The sequence below is a fragment of the Spermophilus citellus genome, assembly GCF_964194105.1.
Source record: "Spermophilus citellus genome assembly, contig: SCAFFOLD_409, whole genome shotgun sequence".
NCBI classification, from domain to species: domain Eukaryota; kingdom Metazoa; phylum Chordata; class Mammalia; order Rodentia; family Sciuridae; genus Spermophilus; species Spermophilus citellus.
In genome coordinates, this window is record NW_027672901.1 from 127,070 (window position 1) to 154,684 (window position 27,615).

General features: G+C 57.5%; 2 protein-coding genes and 1 long non-coding RNA gene across 3 annotated transcripts in view; all 3 read right to left on the bottom strand.

Annotated features, from left to right (window-relative positions):
• LOC308640410 (uncharacterized protein) overlaps positions 1-19,543 on the bottom strand; it is a gene marked incomplete at its 3' end in the record, with an annotated part of 44,901 nt that extends 25,358 nt beyond the window's left edge. The window contains exons 1-5 of the mRNA XM_081312334.1: positions 18,915-19,543; positions 16,884-16,903; positions 14,175-14,282; positions 13,209-13,253; positions 12,820-12,969 (exon numbers count right to left, since the gene is read on the bottom strand). Coding sequence (XP_081168460.1) covers positions 12,820-12,969; positions 13,209-13,253; positions 14,175-14,282; positions 16,884-16,903; positions 18,915-19,410 — 819 coding nt within the window. The 5' untranslated portion in view covers positions 19,411-19,543. The remainder of the gene's footprint in view (positions 1-12,819; positions 12,970-13,208; positions 13,254-14,174; positions 14,283-16,883; positions 16,904-18,914) is intronic.
• Positions 14,305-16,535, bottom strand: LOC308640407. Its single transcript, XR_014020257.1, has 3 exons — positions 16,181-16,535; positions 16,031-16,063; positions 14,305-15,957 (listed from the first exon to the last, which is right to left on the bottom strand). It is a non-coding gene; the product is annotated as an uncharacterized lncRNA (long non-coding RNA).
• A 478-nt stretch (positions 19,544-20,021) lies between the features above and the next one.
• Positions 20,022-24,315, bottom strand: LOC308640411 (uncharacterized protein; the record flags this gene model as incomplete). The annotated part of the gene is made up of 8 exons (XM_081312335.1): positions 24,200-24,315; positions 24,020-24,117; positions 23,763-23,826; positions 23,372-23,412; positions 21,511-21,655; positions 20,695-20,792; positions 20,438-20,501; positions 20,022-20,090 (listed from the first exon to the last, which is right to left on the bottom strand). The coding sequence occupies exons 1-8, from the start codon at positions 24,221-24,223 to the stop codon at positions 20,022-20,024; spliced, it is 603 nt and encodes a 200-aa protein (XP_081168461.1). The 5' UTR covers positions 24,224-24,315.
• Between the last annotated feature and the right edge of the window lie 3,300 nt (positions 24,316-27,615).

Genomic DNA, 27,615 nt, shown 5'->3' on the forward strand with positions numbered 1-27,615 from the left:
AAAGCACGGTTACTAAGTCACATTACATTGACTTTCTCTAATAACTTGACACATGCTTTTTCAGTGACTCTTATATTAGGTGCTGGGAATATAATAGAGGAGACAATAAAGACATCTATCCACAGGGAATTTGTATTCTGAAAGACACTGATGAAAAATTGAATAGATATAAAGATAATGGCAGGTAATATTCAATGAAAAAAAGGGAAGCAAGAGGTACAGGTATTTTTGTTATTTTAAATGCAGTGGTGAGAGAAGTCACATCTGAGGGGATGATATTTGAGTAGTATATGTTCTCTCATATACAAAAGTATTTTGGGTAATGGGAGAAGCCAGGACAGAGAACCTGAGGTGGACCTACTTGATATGTTTGGGAAAGGGTAGGAAGGCATTGTGGTTAAAGCGGAGTGAGCAAAGGGTAGAGTGGGAGAAAAGTAAAGTCAGAGAGAATACAACTATTTCCTCTCTTGTGCCACTTAGCTTTTTAAATATTCACCATTAGTATTTCCCCCTTTTTCCTGGAAATCTCTTGATTCTGCATTGGCAACTTTCAGAGACATTGCTGGGCAGAAATAGTGTCTATTATAGCTGGGTTGTAACAACACCTTTCACCAGCAGTGGCCGCTAGTGCACTCAATGCCTACAGTTCTCTAATTTCCTCCATTTGAAATCCATCACACATTTGTTGAGGGCCTCCTAGGGCTCAGGGACCATGGAGGCTCCTTCTGGGTTTCAGCAGTAAGCCAGACACAGTCTAGTGGACTGTAAATTCAAGGTGCTGGTGAAGTGACCCATGGGATGGCCAATTTATGACTGATGAAACAAAAGAGCCCAGTGCTCACTCTGCTGTGGTTATGTTGTCAAGGGTCACTGCGGGCTCTAACATTCCATCTCCTCCTGAGCTTCCCAATCCAATCAAGGCCTTTCTGACACTTCAGCTCTATGCCATAATGTTTATGGTTTAGGTCACCTGGAAAGAAGGAGTCTTGAGATTTTTCTGAGAAACAACAGAAAATAATAATCCTTCCTGCCTCTGCATTGTACTCTCTGAACCCCCAGCCAGTCTCCATCTTGCTCTATTCTTATCACAACCCTCAGAATTGGATATTATTAACCCCATTTTATAGTTGAGGAAGCTAGAGGTCAGAGGGGCAAAGTGATATTCCCAAATATTGTTTCATTGTTTACTCAGCGACTGCCTCTCACCCCAGTCCTGTCCTTTCATACTCTGCCAAGCTGGGGCTGAGACTGCAAAAGTCATTTTTATTTTGACAACTGGTTTCCCACTGGGTTTTGCCAATAGGGGGTGCTGAAGGGTTACTGGAAGCCAGGGGCTGGGAGAGGAGACAGATACCTTTTGCTCTTTGCAAGTGGCCTGGCTGGAGATCCCAGTCTCTTGGGAAGCTTGCTTGTATGGTGCGTTCACCCTTTGGCTCAATGGCCACAGATGCTGTGGGCTGGTTTTCCAGGCCTTGGGATCTTCTCCAAAGGATTTGTGGAGGGGATAGGGTGGAGGGGGTCTTCTTTCCTCCTTATGGCTGTCTGGAAAAGTACCGCTAATTCACTTGTTTTCTCAATTTGTGAAACCTCCTTGACTTGCCTGTGAAGAGCTCCTCAGAAACACCCTCCTCATTACAATGTTAAATTAAAATTTAGTAGACGAGGCACATAGCAGAATAAACTTTCAATTAAAATATACACACTGTGATGGTGAAGGGAAACTGGAGAGAGAACTCGCAGGCATCTTTGCGGTGAATGTGCTCGAGATTTAATTTTACTATGACATCTCCTTGGAATTACACTGCTAATTGATCACATTGTGTCTGTCTGTTATTTAAACTTTCAATAAAACGGAGATTAATGGAAGGTGTAATCCTCCTGGGCAGAACAAATATTCCCATTGCTCATGTCAGGTACAGAAATGGAAATGCTCTGCTAACAGCTTTTTGCATTCAATCTGCGAACATGAAGTTAATCATGAAAAATGCAGTGATTCTTTAATTGCTTGAATGAAATTTTTTTCTGCCTGCCCCATTTCTCACCCAAAATAGCTGCCCTTGTCAGGGAGAGTGAAGTGGCCCAGAGGCAGAGCCGGGCTTCAGAGCCTGGAGATGTGGGAGGGGCTGGCGATGAGGCGGGTGCCTGTATCCAAGGACATCGTCCATCACCCTTGTGAATTGGAGTAACTCTCAGATGGATTTGGAACTGGCAAGGGACAAAACCCAGCTACTATAGGAGACAAAGGCACCCCCCTACCAAATTATGATTTTGGCAAGCCTTGGGGAAAAAGGATTTTTCTCCTGGGACTTCTAGGTGGGTAGTAATATCTGCTGAATCTAGAAGCCACTAGAGAGAAACCTTCTAGTCCTCATATGGGTAGGAGGCAGGGTAATGTAGTAACTAAGAGCATTCCAACCCCACTCTTTCTGAATTGGTAACCTTGGACAAGTTAAGTTCACCATGCTTCAGTTTCCCTGTTGTAGTTGTGAATGATAATAGTCCCTGTCTCAAAGAGCTACTATGTCAACTCCAGAGGAAGGACTGACGCTCAGAGCCCTGATGCTTCCTTTTTGTCACTCAAATTTCATTTCCTCAAAGAAATTTCCCTGAACATGCAAGATGAATTAGCCTGTACTGACTAGCTGTTCAATCATCTTATTTTAATGCTCTGCATAATTTATCAGCAGTTAGTATTTTTCTTTTTCTTTCTCCCCACCTTCTCTCCTGTTCTTTCTTCCCTTCCTCTCCTTCCCTCCTTGCCTTCCTTCTCTCCCTTCTTTCACAATCTCCCCAACTGGAAAGCAAAAATCATAAGAGCAGTTGCTGGGCGACTCCTTAGCCCTCAGCATGAAGCAGTGCCTGGACATAGTAGGCCCTCGGCAGGGGAGGTTGGTGCACTTGTTTGCTTCTTTCTTTGGCTGACATTTAGCACTGTCTTCTCAGAACGTTGCAAGAGACTTTTGTGCTTCTAACTTTGCAAAGCACAGCTTCCTGACTGCCCTCCATGCCCCTCAGATATTTCATTTTTTTTTCCCTCAGATATTTCAGATGGAGGCTTTCCACTTTGAGCTTTCAGTCCATTCTACCCTTGACAAAGACTAACCAGGAGTATCTTAAATATTTTTGGGGAAAAAAAAAACCTTCATCTGACAGAGTCTCCTGTTTCAGGCTTCCCAAGTTTCCCACTTATCCAATGTCTCCGGTGGGGGCTTGTTTTCTCAATGATAATGTGTCTTACTGGAAACACTTCCCAAGAGGGCTGACAGCCCCACTTGAGACCAGGAACTCAACCAACCTGGTCTTTCCCAAAGGACATATTGAAAACTGATCTGCCTCTACCTAGTGGTATTCAGATAAAAGACAGAGAGGGGGCTGCAAAGAGATTGTTAGAAGCAGAGGTCCAAATCCATTCTCCTGGAATTTAAATTTGACTAAATGTGTGAAAAGGATCAAATTGAATGTAAAAATAACTCTAGCCAGAACCACAGGCATTTGAAATCTCAGGGAAAAAGGTCTATCAGCAGAAATATGTTTTCATCAGCTTTGCATAGCTGTGACCAAAAAACCTGACAAGAACAATTTAGAGAAAGAAAAGTTTATTTTGGTACACAGTTTCGGGGATCAGTCTATGGTCGGCCAGCTCCATGGCTCTGGGCTTGAGGTGGGTAGAACATAATGGCAGGGCCGGACATGGCAGCCAGGAAAGAGAGCTCTGCTCACCAGAGACAAAATATACACCCCAAGGGCAAACTCCTAAGCAACCCACTTTCTCCAGCCATTCCCTACCTGCCTACAGTTAATCCATATCAGTGGATGGATCCACTGATCAGGTCATACCTCTCAAAATCTAATCACTTCATCTCTTGAAATTCTTGCGTTGTCTCACACATGAGCTCTTGGGGGACACCTCACATGTAAACCATCATAACATGATGCATGTGGGCTAGTGGCAGGGCCTGGTTCATACCCCAGGGTACAGGACTGCCCAAGGACAGAGGAGACGTGGGTGGAGATGTTTTACACAGGAAGGTTCACAGTCTACATGCACCCTTAAGCAGAAGTAAGTTGTTGGAAGCCAAAGAACTTCAAAAAACTATAATGCCCCTGAGAATTTTAATCTTCACATTCCCTAAACCACTCTTTCTTTTGAGAAATGACTTGCTTTTTAAAACCATATGGCAGGAGCACACTCAACGTATAATAAAATCCTTGCTTTTGGTGATTACGATGAAGCTGTTGCAATGTCAAAGGATGCCACCTGATGGATTGTGAAGACACAAGTGTCACAGTCAACAGTGGCTGCGAGTTTATTATTTTCCAACAATCTCTGAAGGCCTGAGATAGAATGAAGTAAATGCCATCAGTGTTCTTGGCTAGCTTATAGCTTGGAGAAGAAAGATGGAATGAGGAGGAGGGTGAGGAGGAAGAATGGGATAAAGAGAAGAAAATAATGTACAGAAGGAATAGAATAGAAACTATTTTTTCTTTTGATAAAAGTCATTATACTGTCAACAGAACCTGTTTGAAGCACAAACTGGTTTTTAACATTGAGATGCTCAACATGGAGAAGAGCCCACCATCTGCTAGAGCACCACCTCCTGGTACAATCTCCTTCGGAGCTGGAGGTGCCAACACTAACCTCCAGGAGCAGAGAGGAAGGAGGGGGCGGGCTGTAGAGAGGGCTAGGCTGCTGGGGGTGGAGCGGGGTGAACAGATTTGTTTACAGTAATTGAACTTGCATCTTCCAGACTCCCAGCCAGGATACACACACCTGGGAGTTTGTCCTTTAGGGGAAAAGAAATACACTAAGGGGTTCTTGCTAGGGAAGTTGGGTGGTTCTGAGCCAAGAACATCTCATCCGGGTATGTAGGACTCAACTCTTTGTAGCTCACCACCTGGTTCCCTGCTAGTCATGCTGTGCTTAAGAGGGCGCCTGCGAGTATGTCCGATTTTCTTATTTCACTCTTGCATTTGGAGAGAAATCAAGATTTACTAAACAATTGAAGAAATTCTCTAGCACAAAAGAGGGATCCCAAATAAACTGTAAAAAATTGTTAAAAAACAAAGGGAATCTTGAAAAATAAAACACCTCTACTGAGTATCCACAGAACTTCTGGAAAATATACTCATTAATCGTGAAGAGCATGCTATGGAAAAGTAATGACCAGGGAGAAAAGAAAGCACTTGGGCATCAGAAAGGCGTTGCCAAGTTCAAAAGAAGAGTAGGAAGATAAAATTGAAGAAATATTTTAGAGAATTGAATAAAAGGACAAATAGATAGGGAAAAGATAAGAGAAAGAAACAATGAGGATCACAGATAATAAATTAAAGAGGGTCAACATCTGAATAATTGGAACTTCAGAAACTGAAGAAAGAAAAACAGAGGAAAAAACATAGGATTATTTTCCTGGGAGGTGCAAGGTTCTTTTTTTTTTTTTTAAATTTCGAGGAAGCTGAGAACAAGAAATCCAGAAGACCACTGCGTGGTCACATTGCTGCAAATGTCAGGTCACCAACAAAAACTTAGAAGACTCCAGAGAGAGCTTAGGTCACTTCGCAACAAGGTTTAGATTAGCAATGACTTTCCCACCTGCAGAACTGGATGCTAGACAACAATAGAATAATGCCTTCAAAACTTAAAGAAAAATTATTTTAAAAATTATTAATCCATTAAAAGTTAATGAACCCATTAAATGTTAGCATGAATATTTTAATGAAGAATAACATTTTCAATCTCTGGGTTCATAGAAGACAGCCGGAGTCTTGCTTCTGCTTCAGAATTCCATCTGTTGTGATTTATTGTAGTGGTTGAGGAAAAGATTTGTAACCTAGAATTCTATACCCAGCCAAACTGAAATTAGAAGGTAGGAATAAAACATTTTTTTTGGACATGCTGGGACTCTGAAATGTTATCTCCTTTGTCCAACTATTATTTAAGGGAAGCTAGTTAAGATTATGCTACTGCAAAACAAAGAAATAAACCAAAGACAAGGAAGGCTTGGGATTCAGGAGAGTCAAACTCCCCAAAATTAGTGTAGAGAAAGCCAGAGGGGTGTTTGTGCAAACTGTGTGAAAGATGTCTTTGGGGAAAAAGGGATTTTGCACAATAGACAATGTTATAGAATATGTGATAAAAAATTGAAATACTTATTATAGAAATAGAGCACCACTGTAAACTTCAGGAAAAGCAAATACTCTGTAAGAAAAGGCAAGCACAATCCTATACTATTTGGTCACAGTAATGCAAACATTGCTTATTGTATTTCAGCATTTAGTTTCACCCTATAGACAAAACAATTTAAATCTTGTTACAGACAGAATGCAAATGTCATCAGTGTTAAAAATCCAAAAGTGAAAACACACTTGACAGAGATAGAAATATAGGAAGAAGGAGAAAAAGCTGAAGGGGAAGCCACCGGGGTTACTGAGGTCCTCGTCTTGGATAGGGGAAAGTATTTGATGGAATGAGAAATATTGTGCTAGTTTATTCCTCATATTTACAAAGGTAATCAAAAGGGGAACTCTAATTAGTACTAAAACCATACTGGGACAATGGGGAAGGGTGGAGAAAAGGGATCAAATCTAGAAATAAATTCTCATCCAATACAACAAAAAAGTCAATCTTGTAATAAATTGCTAAATCAAGAAGTAGAGGTGGAAGCCTGATGTTTTGTAATAGGGAGATAGATGCCATATCAGCTAAAAAGATGGAAGTGGGAAGAGGAAAGGCGGCAGATTGCTTTTATTAACTGTGTGTTTTAAAGTTAATTTTAAGGATGTCAAAGACAAGTGAAGAAATAGATTTGTGTGGTCCAGGTCACCAATATACATGATCAAATCCACTTATCTTGTCTTTGTCTTCTGTTTTTGATACTGAGGTGGGGCCGTTGGCGGGGGGGGGGGGGGGATAGCAATCAAAATCTGGTCTGTTCTCTTCCAACCTACATATCCAATAAGGATCAGAACGCTCTAGGAGAGTCTTCAGGGATCTTGGAATGCAAATGAAGACCCACTCCTTTTCAAATAACATCCTTCTTTCATATTGAATTCTATCTCTGTAGGAGGATTGACAAATGTTCTCTATCATCAACTGCAACTTAATGTACTTTCAGTGGAGGGTGCTGGCAGTCAGGGTAGAGTGGGATAGAAGACAATGTTCCCTCTTAGAGCGACTTCAGTTGTGACCCTAATTCCCAAGGGGAGACTCGTAGGTATCTTGATACGTGACCTGTTACCACTGTGGTGAATGAATTGGAATAACAGTTCAGATGCTAAGGAAAAATCAGTTCATCACATCAAGCATGGGAATCAAGGGTGTTATTGGATTGTAGCTCTTGCTATTCAGAGGGGGAGACAGGCACAAAGAAGGCAACTATTAAGAGACCTCATTTAATCAGAAGAGGAAGAGCCTAAGTTGGGTGACTGACTGATATTGAGAATAACCACCTGGATATACCAAATGTACACAGGAGGCCCAGGAGTGGGGAGTATTAGGAAAATCCTCATAATTCTCTGCTTGAAGAAGGTCTCATTATTACCTTGTAGACAGCAGAGAATCCATCTAAGCTAAATTCGTTCATCATGGAGTTCACCCGACAATTCTTTCATCAGCATCAACTTAGTAAAAATTTGGGGAAGACAGTAGAGAGAGATTTCATGGTCCCATTTGCATCTCTCCAAGTGATAGTGTGTAGACTTCTGGGAGTTGATGTCTACAACTCCTGAATATGTGGGATTCTGACAGTTAATCCAATTCAAATGCCTGACTGTGGATTTCTGGGCCGAAAAACTAAGTTGGATGTTTGAAATGGGCATTGACCACATTTCATGGATGTTGAGAATCTTTTGAGCCACGTGACTACTTTAAGAAATTTCCCAGTCGTGTGGGTCTCTTTCTCCAGAACTTTGAAAACTAATTTCTCTAGCTTGCATAGGGTCTAGAATGTAGATACCTGACCTCACCTCTATATTAGGCCCACCTAAGGAGATCTGAAAGAGAATGATGGGAGGAGGAGGAGGTCCTGAGTGGAATTCCTGTTGCTGACAGAGGTCAGGGATAGTGTCTGCAAGGTGGGGGAGAGCTGGGGGGCTTCTTGGGGCAATAGTGCAGGATATCAGCAGGATAGTTCTGTGGTGTGGTTTTGGACATGGATCTAGATGTGTTAGACCCACACCTCAGTTCCCCCAATAGTTCAGACAGTAATGTGCTCACCCATAGGGAGCTCCTTTTCTGTTCAGTTAGATTATCTCTGTTACTTGCAGCCATGAATCCTGACCTTCACAGTATTACGATCTGATCAAGAGAATAACTGCCATTTGTTGATACCTGAACAGACACTTCTCAGAGGAGGATATACAATCAATCAACAAGTACATGAAAAAATGCTCACCGGGCTGGGGATGTGGCTCAAGCGGTAGCGCGCTCGCCTGGCATGCGTGCAGCCCGGGTTCGATCCTCAGCACCACATACCAACAAAGATGTTGTGTCCGCCGAGAACTAAAAAATAATAAATATTAAAAAATTCTCTTTCTCTCTCTCTCTCTCTCTCTCTCTCTCCTCTTAAAAAAAAATAAAATAAAGTGTTGTGGAGAACAACAATTAAAAAAAAATGCTCACCATCTCTAGCAGTCAGAGAAATGCAAATCAAAACCACCCTAAGATACCATCTCACTCCAGTAAGATTGGCAGCCACTATGAAGTCAAACAACAACAAGTGCTGGCGAGGATGTGGAGAAAAGGGTACTCTTGTACATTGCTGGTGGGACTGCAAATTGGTGCGGCCAATTTGGAAAGCAGTATGGAGATTCCTGGGAAAGCTGGGAATGGAACCACCATTTGACCCTGCTATTGCCCTTCTCGAACTATTCCCTGAAGACCTTAAAAGAGCATGCTACAGGGATACTACCACATCGATGTTCATAGCAGCACAATTCACAATAGCTAGACTGTGGAACCAACCCAGATGCCCTTCAATAGATGAATGGATAAAAAAAAATGTGGCATCTACACACAATGGAGTACTATGCAGCAATAAAAAATGACAAAATCATAGAATTTGCAGGGAAATGGATGGCACTAGAGCAGATTATGCTTAGTGAAGCTAGCCAATCCCTAAAAAACAAATACCAAATGTCTTCTTTGATATAATGAGAGCAACTATGAACAGAGCAGGGAGGAAGAGCAGGAAGAAAAGATTAACATTAAACAGAGACATGAGATGGGAGGGAAAGGGAGAGAAAAGGGAAATTGCATGGAAATGAAGGGAGACCCTCATTGCTATATAAAATTACATATAAGAGGTTGTGAGGGGAATGGGAAAATAAACAAGGAGAGAAATGAATTACAGTAGATGGGGTAGAGAGAGAAGATGGGAGGGGAGGGGAGGGGGGATAGTAGGGGATAGGAAAGGTAGCAGAATACAACAATTACTAATAGGGCATTATGTAAAATTGTGGATGTGTAACCGACGTGATTCTGCAATCTGCATTTGGGGTAAAATTGGGAGTTCATAACCCACTTCAATCTAATGTATGAAATATGATATGTCAAGAGCTTTGTAATGTTGTGAACAACCAATAAAAAAATAAAATTAAAAAAAAGAATAACTGCCAAATTATTCTGTCAGATGACAGCATATCTATCCATCAGAGGTATTGTCAATGTATGTACTTATGAACTTATTTATTTATTTTATACAGACATCCTTATATGATTTGGGGTAAGTAGGGAAACTGGTCTCTCAGAGATATGAATGAAGTTTCAACTCTGGTTTTAAACACAGCACTCCAAAGTTTGACATAATGACATTTTATTTGGTTTTCAGAGTGCTAGCTAACTTTGACTCTGAATTAAAATGGCAGAAACGTCTGACAATATAATTATGATTGTGCCTATCAGTCATCTTATATTGTACAAAAAGTAGATCTTTATTCCCCATTGAACTTGTGAAGTGTGGGTGGGTTTCGCTGCCAGCATGTGATGGTGAAGAATCTAAGGTTTGGATGTCTTAGAAAATATTTCCATTGTTATTTTTTAGTGTTATTTTTTGGGTGGTACTTTAAAATTTTTGGAAGAAATCCAATTTCTATATGAAAACACACTGGAAAACCTATGTACCCCAAATCACTTCAGGTCGAAATTTCTAGAAAGATTATTTTTAACTGTCAGAAATGACAAAAGAAGAGTTCAGACTCAAAGAGCATAACTTGGTGGGATTTTTCTTGTAGGAAGTCCAGCTTGAAAGAGACTCCAGAGAACACTTTTCTGGTATAAGACCAGAATTTTAAAGGAGTTGTGTGATCTAATACTCCCAAATTGGAAAATTACATCTGGGTTTGCCCAAATCCAAAGGCAAACCCCAACATCCTTAATTATACCAATAGGAAATAGCCTTCTAGGGCAGGATATCCCCCAGAAAGGGAATCAAATCCTCCTTAAGCTGCCCTAATACATGGTCATGGAGAAAAACTGACAAGGGCAATTTTCTCAGTGTGCAAAAATTGGCGCATCCATGGTGATTGACCAAGAAAGTCATCCTGTGGACAGATACCGGAATCTTTATTATCCCAGTGTAGCAAGATGTGGCTTACCTACTGGTTAGAAACTATGCTTGTTCTTTTGTTTCCATTTTCTCAACAGGTGTTTGTGTGTGTGTGTGTGTGTGTGTGTGTGTGTGTGCATGTGCTGTATCCTCCATCATTGTATATTGGTTGTGATGGGGTAGTTAAATGCATCATGTAGTAGTTGTGGGTTGTATGAGCATTAGGAACCACACTCAGATACAGTTGAGGGAAGTATACAATACTTGGGGACCCTGGACTTGGAACTTGCTACAGTAACTGGAAGTAACTTTGGGGTTGTCTTCCTTTGGCAAGTGTTTATGCATTTTTAATACATGTAGGACAATTACATTTTGTTAACTGGGCACTCAAAAATAATCTGTATAGGAAGAAGTGTGGTTGTGGTATATGCTCACATATGTGTCCATGCGTTGGGTATTCTAGGGCTAGAAGATAGGAGACTGTGATTGCTATAGTTTCTAACTACTTGACACAATCTTCCATATTTTTCCTTTGGTAAGAGATTTCACTTTTTCTTTGGAAAAGTGGTACTGCCTGATGCTTTGTTGTTTTTATGTGTTTAATTATAAAGTTGTTTAATCATAATGCCTAATTTTACTTTGACCACAGAAGTGAGACATGTGCCCAGGTCAGGAAAGTCAAGAGTAATCAATACCTTGGACTTCAGTGATAGACCTAAATTGGGCTCATCAGAGTGCTCACTGAGACTTTTCAGCTCATGGAGCAGATGATCTCTTTTCTACTGGGAGTGCTTGGTTTGGATGATATGAGTCCATAGCTGTCAGTGGCCAAATAGCCTGCCATGTTGAAAAAAACATACATTTTTAATATAATACTAGTGTTTTTTGAGCACCTGCAAGTATTTTTGAGTGTTGTGTCTTTATCGCATTTAATCTATATAATTCTATGAGGTAGGGTTTTAGAAATGAGGGTACTAAAGTACAGAAAGGTTAAATAATAAATTGCTCACATTATGGTGCAACGAGGATTCATATTCAGGCAGTCTGACTTTATAGGTGGAGGTTTTCTTTATAGCTATCCAGTTGTAGGTGGTTTGTTACAGTAATGCAAAATGGACTAGTACATGGCTCAGGACTCTAATGGATAAAGTAGATGGCATGCAAGAACAGACAGGTAGGGCTGGAGTTGTAGCTCAGTGTACAGTGCTTGCCTAGCACATGTGAGGCACTGGGTTTGATCCTCAGCACGCTGACGTCACGACCACGTGCTGAACCTGCTGACAGAGGCGTTTCCGGAGCCCCTAAGAGGCCACCTGCACCTCCATTCTGGGAGCTGGGCGCAAGGGACGCGTGAGCCGAGCTAGTGAGGGACACAGGAGGATGGGGTGGTGGGCAGAGCCACAGCAGGGCACCTGGAGCCACGGGCAGCCCCAGAGGACAGTTGGGCAGCACCCAGAGGCTGGCGCTTGCTGCGGCCTCCTCCTTGCTCGCGAGGGCGTCTCCCGCAGCCAGGCCCCGAGGGCTCCAGGGTCTCCTCGGCCTTGGAGGCTGTGGTCTAGCGGCTTTCCCGGCCAGGCCCCCGCGCCTGGGACAGGGTGGGGCCCAGGGACGTGCTGGGGTGGGGAGGACTGTGGGGCGTCCCTGCAGAGCTGAGCTCTGCCGTATCCCCAGAGGTCTCCCTGCAGGGAGGGAGAGGGCACTCAACATGGACAGGCCCCAACCTCTGGCGGTAGCCATGGCAACCTGCTGGGAGGGAGGCCTAGAAACCGACATCTCCCTGCGCAAGTGCAGGCCAGGGGTCTGGGAGGACGCGGGGCGGGCGTGGGCCTTGGACGGCCCACGCAGCCCGTCTGGGAGCCCTGTGGGACAGCTGTTTCTTAGGGCTGTCTCCTCGGGGGACACCTCGGGTTGGGGCTGGTGGGCTCTAAAGGCCTCGGAGGACCCTGGCACTCTGACCAGCCCAGCTAGCCGCCCGTCCTTCGCGGGCCCTTTCCCTGCACCTACCTCTGTGGGAGGTACTGTTTATTGAGGGACACCTGGTTTCCAGGTAAGGTGCAGAGTTGTTCTAGATATTTATTTTCCAAGCTTAGTTACAAAGCTGCTTTTTTAACATTTACTGAGGCTCAACAAAGTGAATCTTTGCAGGAAAGATTGGGGGATAAAAGAATCATGAGGAAGCGGTTGGTATCAGCCCAGCTCATTTCTCATTGTACCATGTCTGTTTCCAGCCGCCCCCCCCCGGACAAATAAAGTGAGTTTCAAACCCCCCCCCCCTTACCAAGACAAGTTCCTTGGGTCTAGGGAGCGGTGAGCCAAGACTAGAGGCCAAGGAGGCCGGACTGTCCACGAGATCCCGACGGGCAGGGACACAGATGGGTGCCTTTCCACAGGGGGTGGTAGCTGGACTGGGGGGCTCTGAGGGCTGGTCCTGGGTTGGGGAGAAGCTGAGGTGAAATGGGAGTCCCCCTACTGCTCTGGGTCCACATGCACCTCGCAAAGCCACCTGTGCCTCGGGGTCACCGAGGTGGGTTGCCGCCTGCCTTTCCCACAGACAGAAGGGACCAGGGAGACGGCGTCCCTTCCCAAACCACAGGAGCCCGGGCTCGAGGCCACGTGGCCGCCACCTGAGAGCTCTGTCCCCATCCCACAGAGGGGACCAGGACCCACCTCGTCCACCACCAGGTTGTAGTCACTCCTGTCCTCGTCGCTCTCCTGGGGGGGGGAGTCATTCTGGTCACGCCCCTGCCTCCACGCCCCTGATCTCTCCCAAGATGGCACGCCAGTTGCGATGGCCCTGTCTAGGCCACCCGGCCCACATGCCAGGGCAGAGGGAAGGTGGCAGCGCCCTGAGGTCGCAGCCTCTCGGCCTCAGGCCCGTGCCCTTCCCGGCTCTCTCCAGGCAGGCCGTGTGGCCAGCTGTGTCACCCTCCTGGCCGCGGCCCTGCCCGCCCCAGGCTGCCCACATCTCCCCCGTCCTGCACACTGGGGCGGGTGGCTCAGACCCCCGGGGCTGCCGCTGGGCGACTTGTGGACACCCAGGAGGACCCCAGGTGCAACCTGTGGCCTGGAGGCCAGATCTGCTGGCAGCTGGGCCTCCTCTGACCTCCCGTGCCCAGGGCCACCTCGGGCCAGGCGTCACCCTGTGACTGAGTCACTCCCATGGCTGCCTCCTTCTTTAAATCAAGGAGCAGTAACAGGGACGGGGATGTGGGGAGGGGACGTGGGGGAGCAGACCACGCCCTGCAGAGGGAGGAGGCTGGCGGCCCTGGCAGGGAGCTGGAGGCCACGGGTCTGGGCAAGCTCACAGCAGGGTCCCAGGTCCCAGGGGGGCCGCGGAGGCCACTAGGACACCCGAGGTCTGAAGGAGAGATGGTTTCCCAAAGGCGTCTAGGGAGCAGGCGCAGGTGCCAGGGGCAGGGACGTGGCTGCATGGTCCAGAGGCTATGGAGGTAGAGCCACTGGTCAGGGCTGGCAGCATGGGGGCTGTCCTGACTGGCCCCATCCGGTGACCATCAGGGAGCTGTGGAAGGCTGTGGAGTGAGGGCAGTGGGCAGAGCTGGGCACCCGGGGGCCTGGCCAGGCACCATCTGGGCAGTGCGTGCCCACCCCAGTCCTCTGCCTGCCCCCACTCACATAAGGTCCCGACAGGTCCTTGTCTTCGGTTCTCTGCTTCCCGCTGCCACCAGGGCCACTGGGTCGCTCCTCCTCCACCAGACTCTCGGGGGGCGAGGGGGACGCCGTCTGTGGGGAGGAGACAGGGTCAGGGCCTCTCCCGTGTCTCCTGCTACGGCCGGGGGCCGGCCGTGCCGCTCCAGCTTCCATCGGAAAGTCGGGCCTCCAGGGCTGAGCTCGTGGGCAGGCACGGCGTGGGGACGGGGACCCAGGACCCTGGGTGGCCCCCAGCAGCTCTCACATCCCGGGGCCTCCACATGCACAAGAGCACAGGCGGGGTTGCCTCCAACATCTGCAGCGCGGCCTGTGCCCTGCGAGGGCCTGGCACTGCTGCCCCGCGAGGGCTGGGCACGGCTGCACTCTATTGAAGGTGGCAGCCTGCGTGGGCCTGGACGTGGCTCTGCGGTGGAGCCCCAGCCGCGCCACGCAGACAGACCCAGCAGACACCACGGGACAGAAGGGTGGACACAGGGGTTACTGAAGCGGAAGACGCAAGACGCAATGTCGGGGGCCCTGGGCCAGTGGCGCCTCGCCAGCCGTGTGACGGTGGCCAAGCCACTGAACCTCCTGAGCCTGCTTCCTCGTCGTAGATGGCTTCCCAGGCTTGCTGGGAGGGTGCAGGGACGTCACACTGAGGAGCGGGGGACAGCACTGCTGTGAGCCTTCTCAGCTCAACGACGGCCCTCAGCACCGCGGACATCGCGGGCTTGTCCTCTGGGGTGGTCCTGGGCCCCGCGGGAGCTGAGCAGCAGCCCTGGTCTCGACCCCCTCCAGGCCAGGAGCTCTCCCAGTGGTGACACCACACATGGCCCCAGACATGGGCTCAGCCTTCGCCCCCAGGACCACCCTGTCCCCGGCTCCCCAGGTGGCTGTGTGAGCACAAGGCAGACAGGTCCACAGCGGCCGGCACCGGCTCCAGGGTCAGCTCCGAGGTCCTCACGGCAGGCTGGACAGTGCCCACCAAGTTTCCTGTGCAGCGCGACCTCAGCGCGTCCACGCGGGGAAACAAGGCGTTGGCCATGGAGGGCATCGGTCAAGAGGCGCTCACGCTGGACCAGGGTGGGCCGATTCCCTGCCTGATGTCCCTACAAGGCCACCTGGGGCCCGGGGCTGGGCTCTGGGGAAGAGCTCTTGCCCTGCACAGGTGAGGCCCTGGGTTCGACGCTCAGCACCACGTGAAGGTAGATAAAGTTGCTGTGTCCACCCACAACCAAAACCAACCAGGCCGCCTGGTGGGCCCAGGGTGGCCACGGCCACCATCCCAGCTACCCAGGAGGCTGGGGCAGGACATCAAGTTCAAGACTGGCCTGGGCAACTCGGCGAGACCCTGTCTCAAAATAAAACAAAGAGGGAGGCCCTGGGCCCCCAGCTCCTCAGAGCTCCCAGCGTCCGGCCAGGAAGGCTTCCCAGGGACAGGCCCTGGGGACTCACGATGGCCCTGTGAAGATGTCCCCTGTGGCAGCGGGTTGAGGGCCTCCTGAGAGCTCTCCAGGTCCACAGGTGCATGAGCGAGGGGTCAGCTGCTCCCGTGGACATTGTGCCAAGGACACAAACCAGGAGCAGAACTGCACGGGGTCTCTCCAGTCCCCGTCCCGGGGCTTGGGTGTTTCCTGGCTCCCTGCTGTGTCCAGCACACCTCGGGCCCACGCCTGCCCACAGCCTGCCCATGCCCTGCCCATGGCCAGCCCACGCCTGCCCACACCTGCCCATGGCCAGCCTACCGCCTGCCCATGCCTGGCCAAGCCTGCCCACGGCTGCCCACACCCTGCCCACAGCCTGCCCACAGCTGCCCACACCCTGCCCATGCCAGCCCACACCCTGCCCACGCCTGCCCACAGCCTGCCCATGCCCTGCCCACGCCTGCCCACAGCCTGCCCACGTCTGCCCACGCCCTGCCTACGGCCAGCCCACGCCTGCCCACAGCCTGCCTATGCCCTGCCCATGGCCTGCCCACGGCCTGCCCACGCCTGCCCACGGCCTGCCCAGGGCATTGGGGAGCAGAGCCCCGGGACCCAGGAGACCTCACAGAGGGAAGAAACCCAAAGGTGGGCGCTGAAGCTCCTTGAAGACAGGTTGAGAGACCACTGTCGGGATTCGTCGTGTTAAATAAAACATACGGTGGACGTCAACGTCGCCTGTTTCACTCTTTCACGCGCCCACTGGGAGACTAGAGTGGGCGCAAGACAGCAGGGCGGTCACGCACACCTGGGGACCGCATCACGTTCCCTGGATCCGACGCTCGCCACTTGCACGAGACCCTCCAGGGAACAGTGTGGAGCAGGGAGTCCCCACCCCTTGAAGCCCCGCGCCTCTGGAACCTCAGCGACCCTGGGCTGCGCCACCCCCGGCCACACCCAGCCCCTTCTATTTGGCTTTGAGACAGAAGCTTGCTGAGGAGCCCGGGCCAGCCCTGCACGTGCCCTCCTCCCGCCTCAGCCTCCCGAGTCGCTGGGGTGACAGTGTGGAGGGCTGGCTCACACCATCTCCATCAGGAGGGGACGGAACAGGACCACGGTGAGCACTCGTCCCTTCGTGACCCTCAGGGTTGCAGAAGCTGGACAGACAGAGGCTGGGAGAGGTGTGCAGTGGGGAGGGGTCTCCTGAGGCCCACAGGCTCAGAGCTCCCCACCTGGGCCTGTGCACATGGCCCGCACCTGTGCCCTGACTTACCCGGCTTGGGGCTCTCTCCACTGGCAGGAGGCAGGGGGCAGAGAGAGAGAAAGAGAGGGAGAAGGAGAGAGAGAGGAGAGAGAGAGATGGGGGAGAGAGAGGGAGGGAGGGGGGAGAGAGAGGAGAGGGAGAGGGAGTGGGGGAGAGAGGGGGGAGAGAGAGAGGAGAGGGAGAGGAGGGGGGAGAGGGGTGGAGAGAGGAGGGAGAGAGAGGGAGGGGGGACAGAGAGGAGAGGGAGAGAGAGGGATAGAGGGGGGAGAGATAGGAGAGGGAGAGAGAAAAGGGAGAGAGAGGAGAGGGAGAGGGAGGGGGAGAGAGGGGGGAGAGAGAAAAGGGAGAGAGAGGAGAGGGAGGGGGGAGAGAGAGGGAGAGAGGGGGAGAGGGAGAGGAGAGGGAGAGGAGGGGGGAGAGAGGGGTGGAGAGAGGAGGGAGAGAGAGGGAGGGGGACAGAGAGAGAGGAGAGGGAGAGAGAGAGGGATAGAGGGGGGAGAGAGAGGAAAGGGAGAGAGAAAAGGGAGAGAGAGGAGAGGGAGAGGGAGGGGGGACAGAGAGGGAGAGAGGGGGAGAGAGAGAGGAGAGGGAGAGGAGGGGGGAGAGAGGAGGGAGAGAGAGGGAGGGGGGACAGAGAGGAGAGGGAGAGAGAGGGATAGAGGGGGGAGAGAGAGGAGAGGGAGAGAGAAAAGGGAGAGGAGAGGGAGAGGGAGGGGGAGAGAGGGGGGAGAGAGAAAAGGGAGAGAGAGGAGAGGGAGAGGGAAAGGGAGGGGGAGAGAGAGGGAGAGAGGGGAGAGGGAGAGGAGAGGGAGAGGAGGGGGGAGAGAGGGGTGGAGAGAGGAGGGAGAGAGAGGGAGGGGGGACAGAGAGGAGAGGGAGAGAGAGGGATAGAGGGGGGAGAGAGAGAGAGAGGAGGGAGAGAGAAAGGGAGAGAGAGGAGAGGGAGGGGGAGAGAGGGGGGAGAGAGAGGGGGGAGAGAGAAAAGGGAGAGAGAGGAGAGGGAGAGGGAGGGGGGAGAGAGGGGTGGAGAGAGGAGGGGGAGAGAGGGGTGGAGAGAGGAGGGAGAGAGAGGGAGGGGGACAGAGAGAGAGGAGAGGGAGAGAGAGAGGGATAGAGGGGGGGAGAGAGAGGAAAGGGAGAGAAAGGAGAGGGAGAGGGAGGGGGGACAGAGAGGGAGAGAGGGGGGGAGAGAGAGGGAGGGAGAGGAGGGGGGAGAGAGGGGGGAGAGAGGGATAGAGGGGGAGAGAGAGAGGAGAGGGAGAGGAGGGGGGAGAGAGGAGGGAGAGAGAGGGAGGGGGGACAGAGAGGAGAGGGAGAGAGAGGGATAGAGGGGGGGAGAGAGAGGAGAGGGAGAGAGAGGGATAGAGGGGGGGAGAGAGAGGAGAGGGAGAGAGAAAGGGAGAGAGAGGAGAGGGAGAGGGAGGGGGAGAGAGGGGGGAGAGAGAGGGGGAGAGAGAAAAGGGAGAGAGAGGAGAGGGAGAGGGAGGGGGGAGAGAGAGAGAGGAGAGGGAGAGAGAGAGGGATAGAGGGGGGAGAGAGAGGAAAGGGAGAGAAAAAGGGAGAGAGAAGAGAGGGAGAGGGAGGGGGGACAGAGAGAGGGAGAGAGGGGGGAGAGAGAGAGGAGAGGGAGAGGAGGGGGAGAGAGGGGTGGAGAGAGGATGGAGAGAGGGGAGAGGGAGAAGGGGGAGAGGGGGGAGAGAGAGAGGGTGAGGGGGGGAAAGAGAGGGAGGGGGAACAGAGAGAGAGGAGAGGGAGAGAGAGAGGGAGAGAGAGGGGGAGAGGGAGGAGAGGGAGGGGGGAGAGACAGAGAGGGAGAGAGGGAGGGAAAGGGGGGGCGTGTCACTGAGGGCTGCTGGGCACAGCGCCTTCTCCCAGCCACATGCCCGCGGGAGCGGCTGCCCCCTCCCGCCTGCCCGTTCACAAAGGTGGCCCGAGGAGGGCAGAGGTGGCCCAGGACGTGGCTGGGGACAAGGCCGAACCTCAGCCCCGGCCCCTCTCCGCCCATCCACCCCCAGGGGCCAGCCTGGGCTGCCCACTCACCTCTGGGCCCCTCGGCCTCTGCGCCTGCTCGATCCTCCTTGGCGGCTGCTGCCAGCTGAGCCTGTGCGGCCAGCGCTCCGGACAGGGCGAGCAGCCCGGTGGCACTGCTGCCCAAAAGCCCAGCCGGGCGAGGGGTGAGGGGCACAGGGGGGGGCGTGGTGGGACGGCGGCTGGAGCTGCTGCTACGGGGGACGAAGGATGGGCCAGGGCGGGCAGGGCGGACACCCAGCAGCACCCCGGGGCCCGGGGGACAGCAGGGGCGGGGCTTGAGCAGAGGGGGCACACTGCCAGCCCCTCCCTCCCGGGGGCAGGTGGCAGGGGCCTGGGGTCCCCGTCCCCAGGGAAACCCGGGCCGGCAGCACTCACCCCGATGAGGCTGTTCAGCTCCCCCACCATCACCTGCTTGGCCCGCTCCACGGCCTGGAGAACCTGCTGCTGGTGCTGGACACGGAGGGGACAGAGGCACCTGAGCCAGCCCTGCCCCCACCACTCTCATCCCCTTCTCGCTCGTCCCTCCCTCTCTTCTTAAAATAATAAAATAAACACAGAAAAGGACCTATGGTCACCTGCTCAAATCCGCATCTCCATTCCCCCTCAGGACAACTGCCCTGGAGGCTGGACCCCTGAACCCTTCTGGGGCTGGGTCCTGGACTGCAGGGTGCTGAGCAGTGTCCCTAGCCTCCACCCGCCCCAGGCCTGCAGCACCCACTGTGTCGCCATGCACGTCCCCAGTAGAGAACACTGCTAGGTCAGCTCCAGGCGCCACCCACCGGGCCCCAGGACACAGACTTAGGCAGGAAGGGACCTCCAAGACCATCAGCCAGGGCCTTTCCTGGGACAGAGGCCTCTCCACAGTCTCCTACCCAGAGGGCCACCCTCGGCTCCAGGGGACACCCAGCCCCTGCCCCCTGCCCGCCTCTCTGCTGGCTGGCTCCAGCTGTAGCCCCTGTCCCCAGAAACTGAAAATCACTTTGCTTCCATGAGCCGGTTCCCCAATCAGCCCTCCGGAGCCTCTGCAGGATTTCATGATGAGCCTCGCTCCCTGGGTCTGCCTTGGCCCAAATTGCACCCTGGGGTCCCGTGGCTTCCCGACCCCACCCTCCCTCCTCAACACCCCAGCCCTGCCGTTACCTGCTTATGCATCTCGATGTTGAGCCCGTAGGACATTTCGTAGTACTGCAAAGGAAAAGCCCACTGGGGACACCTAGGAGCCAGGGGGCACTGGGGTCTCAAGAGCACCCAGGCTAGGGGTCAGTGTGACATGGAGGCCCCAGCCCCATGGGGGCGTCAGAAGGAGAGACCAGGGGGGAATCAGGGGGTCTGCCTGGAGGAGTCCCTCTGCCCTCCTAGGAGAGGAGGGGCAGGTGGGGATACCCAGAGACCCTGGCCCACAGGGCTGCGGAGGGGCAGTCCGGAGGCAGTGGACAGGAAGCCCAGATCTCAGGCGGGTAGGATGGGGCTCAGGGTCAACACCAGCCCCCGGCCCTTCTCCCCCCTCCCCCGTCCAAGGACCAGCCCCTTACCATAACATAATGCCGCTGCATCTCGGTCTTCTCACTGGCCAGCTTCTCGCATTCCAGCTTGAGGCTGGGGAGGAGAGGACAGGAGGGTCCCCGGGCCCCACAGTGGGCCAGTTTCCAAAGTGAGGAGGTGGGCCCCCCCTCACTTCCCCCCACCCTCCCGCGACCCGGGGGTGCAGGCTGTCGCCCCTCGCCGCCCCCGCGGTGGCAACCCGCAGCCCTGGGCGCCACCTGCCCTGGACTGCGGTGCTGGCGCTCACCTGTGGTAAAGCGCCTGCAGGAACTGGAACTCCTCCTTGATGCGGTCGCAGATCTCCAGGATGGAGAACTTGAAGGGCTGGCCGGGCTGCAGCGGGGTCTGGGGGGACGTGCGGGGCTGAGTTCCAGGGCCCGGGGCGGCCGACGACCCCCCGGCGCCCGGCCCCCCCCCCCCCCCGCTCACCGGTTGCCTCCCCTGGGGGTACATCCTGCCGTCCCAAGGCCCGGCGCCACCCGAGCCGGACAATGGGTGCCGGGGGCGGCGGCGCGGGGCGCGCGGCCGGGCGGGCGGGGCGGACGCGCTGCGGGACCCGCGGTCCCTACCGACCCCGCGAGGGCGCCGGGCGGCGGGAAGGTGGGCGGCCGGCTCGGTGGCGGCGCGGGCGGCCGGCCCCGCGCGGAGCCGCCTCCCTCCGGCGGGGCTCGGCCAGGAGCCACGGGCAGTGGCGCCGCTGCCCCCGCGCGCCCCGCCCGGCGCCCGCGCCCCCCGCTCACCGGTTGCCTCCCCTGGGGGTACATCCTGCCGTCCCAAGGCCCGGCGCCGCCCGAGCCGGACAATGGGGGCCGGGGGCGGCGGCGCGGGGCGCGCGGCCGGGCGGGCGGGGCGGACGCGCTGGGGGACCCGCGGTCCCTACCGACCCCGCGCGGGCGCCGGGCGGCGGGAAGGTGGGCGGCCGGCTCGGTGGCGGCGCGGGCGGCCGGCCCCGCGCGGAGCCGCCTCCCTCCGGCGGGGCTCGGCCAGGAGCCACGGGCAGAGCCGCCTTAAGTGGCGCCGCTGCCCCCGCGCGCCCCGCCCGGCGCCCGCGCCCCCCGCTCACCGGGTGCCTCCCCTGGGGGTACATCCTGCCGTCCCAAGGCCCGGCGCCGCCCGAGCCGGACAATGGGGGCCGGGGGCGGCGGCGCGGGGCGCGCGGCCGGGCGGGCGGGGCGGACGCGCTGCGGGACCCGCGGTCCCTGCGGACCCTGCGCGGGCGGCGGGCGGCGGGAAGGTGGGCGGCAGGCTTGGTGGCGGCGCGGGGCGGCGGGCCCCGCGCGGAGCCGCCTCCCTCCGGCGGGGCTCGGCCAGGAGCCGCGGGCAGAGCCGCCTTAAGGTGGCGCCGCTGCCCCCGCGCGCCCCGCCCGGCGCCCGCGCCCCCCGCGCGCGCGGCGACCCAGACCCCGGTCCCTGCGCCCTGGGCCCGCGGGGAAACTGAGGCTGGCGGCCAGGCCCTGGGCTCCCACCCCGGACGAGGAAACGACCGACACCCGCCGCCCCCGCCCCGTGGGGAGGGCGCCGGTCTGGGGTCAGCAATGGCTTTCCCCAGGCAGTGACATTGGGCTCAGATTGAAGGGTCAGGAGGAGGGTCTGGCCAAGGGGAGGCAGGAACACCTGCCAGGGAAGGACAGGGCCGGGCTCCACTGCCCAGCAGGTCAGGCCCTGGCCGGTGGGTCTGGGCCTCCCTGCTCCTCTGGAAGGTAGGAGCTCAGACGGGAGTCTGGGGCAGAGACACCCCCTCCTGGGCCATCCAGGGAGCCCTCACTGCCAGTGGGGAGTCCTTGCTCCCATCTTGTCTATGAGACCCTGAGCCCATTAAGTCAGTCAGCAAACACCAGAACCTACTGTGCTGGGCCGTCCTGGTCCACAGCGCCTCCGGGGACAGGGGGCTAGGCACCGGCACTGTGTAGGGGAGCCCCCTGTTGCTGTTGGACCTCTAGGCAGGTAAGCAGCAGCGGAAGGGCACCGGATCCCCTGCCTGAGTCACAGGTGCACTGTCTCTGACGGGTGCCATCCCCCACCTGGAGGGCGCAGGCCAAGCCCCCAGGGCCTGGCACAACACCATTCCTTCTCCCAGTGAGGGGCCTACTGCATGCACCCGTGGATGGCACCAGGCTCCCCCACAACAGAACTGGGGTCCAGACATGCCCAGGAAGGCATGCCAGGGCGGGCACTCCAGCACCCCACACTCCCCACCAGGAAGCCCTGGCACAGCTCTGCCCTAGGCTCTGACATTCTGAGGGACAGAATCTAAGCATCTGTCTGCTCAGAGCCCCAGAACCCCTACCATCCCCCTAGAAGCCACTGGTCAGTCTCAGGATCTCCTGAGTAACCCTGGGCCACTTGAGAACCTTGACACCCCCCTCAGAACCGTGGGGCACATTCAGAAGCTCAGGAAAGATCTCAGAAGCCCACAGAATTGGGGTCAATCTGGGAGCCTTGAGGACAGCCTGGAGAGGTGGGCTCAGTCTAAGTCAGGGCCTGAGAACAATCTCAGAACCTTCTGGCAATACCACTGGGATGGACTCAGGGCTTCCAGAATTCCCAGTGTCTCAGGGTCCAACGCCAAACCTCAGACTTGGGCAGGAAGGGACCTCCAAGACCATCAGCCAGGGCCTTTCCTGGGACAGAGGCCTCTCCACAGTCTCCTACCCAGAGGGCCACCCTCGGCTCCAGGGGACACCCAGCCCCTGCCCCCTGCCCGCCTCTCTGCTGGCTGGCTCCAGCTGTAGCCCCTGTCCCCAGAAACTGAAAATCACTTTGCTTCCATGAGCCGGTTCCCCAATCAGCCCTCCGGAGCCTCTGCAGGATTTCATGATGAGCCTCGCTCCCTGGGTCTGCCTTGGCCCAAATTGCACCCTGGGGTCCCGTGGCTTCCCGACCCCACCCTCCCTCCTCAACACCCCAGCCCTGCCGTTACCTGCTTATGCATCTCGATGTTGAGCCCGTAGGACATTTCGTAGTACTGCAAAGGAAAAGCCCACTGGGGACACCTAGGAGCCAGGGGGCACTGGGGTCTCAAGAGCACCCAGGCTAGGGGTCAGTGTGACATGGAGGCCCCAGCCCCATGGGGGCGTCAGAAGGAGAGACCAGGGGGGAATCAGGGGGTCTGCCTGGAGGAGTCCCTCTGCCCTCCTAGGAGAGGAGGGGCAGGTGGGGATACCCAGAGACCCTGGCCCACAGGGCTGCGGAGGGGCAGTCCGGAGGCAGTGGACAGGAAGCCCAGATCTCAGGCGGGTAGGATGGGGCTCAGGGTCAACACCAGCCCCCGGCCCTTCTCCCCCCCCCCCCCCCGTCCAAGGACCAGCCCCTTACCATAACATAATGCCGCTGCATCTCGGTCTTCTCACTGGCCAGCTTCTCGCATTCCAGCTTGAGGCTGGGGAGGAGAGGACAGGAGGGTCCCCGGGCCCCACAGTGGGCCAGTTTCCAAAGTGAGGAGGTGGGCCCCCCCTCACTTCCCCCCACCCTCCCGCGACCCGGGGGTGCAGGCTGTCGCCCCTCGCCGCCCCCGCGGTGGCAACCCGCAGCCCTGGGCGCCACCTGCCCTGGACTGCGGTGCTGGCGCTCACCTGTGGTACTGCGCCTGCAGGAACTGGAACTCCTCCTTGATGCGGTCGCAGATCTCCAGGATGGAGAACTTGAAGGGCTGGCCGGGCTGCAGCGGGGTCTGGGGGGACGTGCGGGGCTGAGTTCCAGGGCCCGGGGCGGCCGGCGACCCCCCGGCGCCCGGCCCCCCCCCCCCCGCTCACCGGGTGCCTCCCCTGGGGGTACATCCTGCCGTCCCAAGGCCAGGAGCCGCCCGAGCCGGACAATGTGGGCCGGGGGCGGCGGCGCGGGGCGCGCGGCCGGGCGGGCGGGGCGGACGCGCTGCGGGACCCGCGGTCCCTGCCTACCCCGCGCGGGCGGCGGGCGGCGGGAAGGTGGGCGGCCGGCTCGGTGGCGGCGCGGGCGGCCGGCCCCGCGCGGAGCCGCCTCCCTCCGGCGGGGCTCGGCCAGGAGCCACAGGCAGTGGCGCCGCTGCCCCCGCGCGCCCCGCCCGGCGCCCCCCGCTCACCGGTTGCCTCCCCTGGGGGTACATCCTGCCTTCCCAAGGCCCGACGCCGCCCGAGCCGGACAATGGGGGCCGGGGGCGGCGGCGTGGGGCGCACGGCCGGGCGGGCGGGGCGGACGCGCTGCGGGACCCGCGGTCCCTGCGGACCCTGCGCGGGCGGCGGGCGGCGGGAAGGTGGGCGGCAGGCTTGGTGGCGGCGCGGGCGGCGGGCCCCGCGCGGAGCCGCCTCCCTCCAGCGGGGCTCGGCCAGGAGCCACGGGCAGAGCCGCCTTAAGGTGGCGCCGCTGCCCCCGCGCGTCCCGCCCGGCGCCCGCGCCCCCCGCTCACCGGTTGCCTCCCCTGGGGGTACATCCTGGCGTCCCAAGGCCCGGCGCCGCCCGAGCCGGACAATGGGGGCCGGGGGCGGCGGCGCGGGGCGCGCGGCCGGGCGGGCGGGGCGGACGCGCTGGGGGACCCGCGGTCCCTACCGACCCCGCGCGGGCGGCGGGCGGCGGGAAGGTGGGCGGCCGGCTCGGTGGCGGCGCGGGCGGCCGGCACCGCGCGGAGCCGCCTCCCTCCGACGGGGCTCGGCCAGGAGCCACGGGCAGTGGCGCCGCTGCCCCCGCGCGCCCCGCCCGGCGCCCGCGCCCCCCGCTCACCGGTTGCCTCCCCTGGGGGTACATCCTGGCGTCCCAAGGCCCGGCGCCGCCCTAGCCGCACAATGGGGGCCGGGGCGGCGGCGCGGGGCGCGCGGCCGGGCGGGCGGGGCGGACGCGCTGGGGGACCCGCGGTCCCTACCGACCCCGCGCGGGCGGCTGGCGGCGGGAAGGTGGGCGGCCGGCTCGGTGGCGGTGCGGGCGGCCGGCCCCGCGCGGAGCCGCCTCCCTCCGGCGGGGCTCGGCCAGGAGCCACGGGCAGAGCCGCCTTAAGGTGGCGCCGCTGCCCCCGCGCGCCTCGCCCGGCGCCCGCGCCCCCCGCTCACCGGTTGCCTCCCCTGGGGGTACATCCTGCCGTCCCAAGGCCCGGCGCCGCCCGAGCCGGACAATGGGGGCCGGGGGCGGCGGCGCGGGGCGCGCGGCCGGGCGGGCGGGGCGGACGCGCTGGGGGACCCGCGGTCCCTGCCTACCCCGCGCGGGCGCCGGGCGGCGGGAAGGTGGGCGGCCGGCTCGGTGGCGGCGCGGGCGGCCGGCCCCGCGCGGAGCCGCCTCCCTCCGGCGGGGCTCGGCCAGGAGCCACGGGCAGTGGCGCCGCTGCCCCCGCGCGCCCCGCCCGGCGCCCGCGCCCCCCGCTCACCGGTTGCCTCCCCTGGGGGTACATCCTGCCTTCCCAAGGCCCGGCGCCGCCCGAGCCGGACAATGGGGGCCAGGGGCGGCGGCGTGGGGCGCGCGGCCGGGCGGGCGGGGCGGACGCGCTGCGGGACCCGCGGTCCCTTCCGACCCCGCGAGGGCGGCGGGCGGCGGGAAGGTGGGCGGCCGGCTCGGTGGCGGCGCGGGCGGCCGGCCCCGCGCGGAGCCGCCTCCCTCCTGCGGGGCTCGGCCAGGAGCCACGGGCAGAGCCGCCTTAAGGTGGCGCCGCTGCCCCCGCGCGCCCCGCCCGGCGCCCGCGCCCCCCCGCTCACCGGGTGCCTCCCCTGGGGGTACATCCTGGCGTCCCAAGGCCCGGCGCCGCCCGAGCCGGACAATGGGGGCCGGGGGCGGCGGCGCGGGGCGCGCGGCCGGGCGGGCGGGGCGGACGCGCTGCGGGACCCGCGGTCCCTGCGGACCCTGCGCGGGCGGCGGGCGGCGGGAAGGTGGGCGGCAGGCTTGGTGGCGGCGCGGGGCGGCGGGCCCCGCGCGGAGCCGCCTCCCTCCGGCGGGGCTCGGCCAGGAGCCGCGGGCAGAGCCGCCTTAAGGTGGCGCCGCTGCCCCCGCGCGCCCCGCCCGGCGCCCGCGCCCCCCGCGCGCGCGGCGACCCAGACCCCGGTCCCTGCGCCCTGGGCCCGCGGGGAAACTGAGGCTGGCGGCCAGGCCCTGGGCTCCCACCCCGGACGAGGAAACGACCGACACCCGCCGCCCCCGCCCCGTGGGGAGGGCGCCGGTCTGGGGTCAGCAATGGCTTTCCCCAGGCAGTGACATTGGGCTCAGATTGAAGGGTCAGGAGGAGGGTCTGGCCAAGGGGAGGCAGGAACACCTGCCAGGGAAGGACAGGGCCGGGCTCCACTGCCCAGCAGGTCAGGCCCTGGCCGGTGGGTCTGGGCCTCCCTGCTCCTCTGGAAGGTAGGAGCTCAGACGGGAGTCTGGGGCAGAGACACCCCCTCCTGGGCCATCCAGGGAGCCCTCACTGCCAGTGGGGAGTCCTTGCTCCCATCTTGTCTATGAGACCCTGAGCCCATTAAGTCAGTCAGCAAACACCAGAACCTACTGTGCTGGGCCGTCCTGGTCCACAGCGCCTCCGGGGACAGGGGGCTAGGCACCGGCACTGTGTAGGGGAGCCCCCTGTTGCTGTTGGACCTCTAGGCAGGTAAGCAGCAGCGGAAGGGCACCGGATCCCCTGCCTGAGTCACAGGTGCACTGTCTCTGACGGGTGCCATCCCCCACCTGGAGGGCGCAGGCCAAGCCCCCAGGGCCTGGCACAACACCATTCCTTCTCCCAGTGAGGGGCCTACTGCATGCACCCGTGGATGGCACCAGGCTCCCCCACAACAGAACTGGGGTCCAGACATGCCCAGGAAGGCATGCCAGGGCGGGCACTCCAGCACCCCACACTCCCCACCAGGAAGCCCTGGCACAGCTCTGCCCTAGGCTCTGACATTCTGAGGGACAGAATCTAAGCATCTGTCTGCTCAGAGCCCCAGAACCCCTACCATCCCCCTAGAAGCCACTGGTCAGTCTCAGGATCTCCTGAGTAACCCTGGGCCACTTGAGAACCTTGACACCCCCCTCAGAACCGTGGGGCACATTCAGAAGCTCAGGAAAGATCTCAGAAGCCCACAGAATTGGGGTCAATCTGGGAGCCTTGAGGACAGCCTGGAGAGGTGGGCTCAGTCTAAGTCAGGGCCTGAGAACAATCTCAGAACCTTCTGGCAATACCACTGGGATGGACTCAGGGCTTCCAGAATTCCCAGTGTCTCAGGGTCCAACGCCAAACCTCAGACTT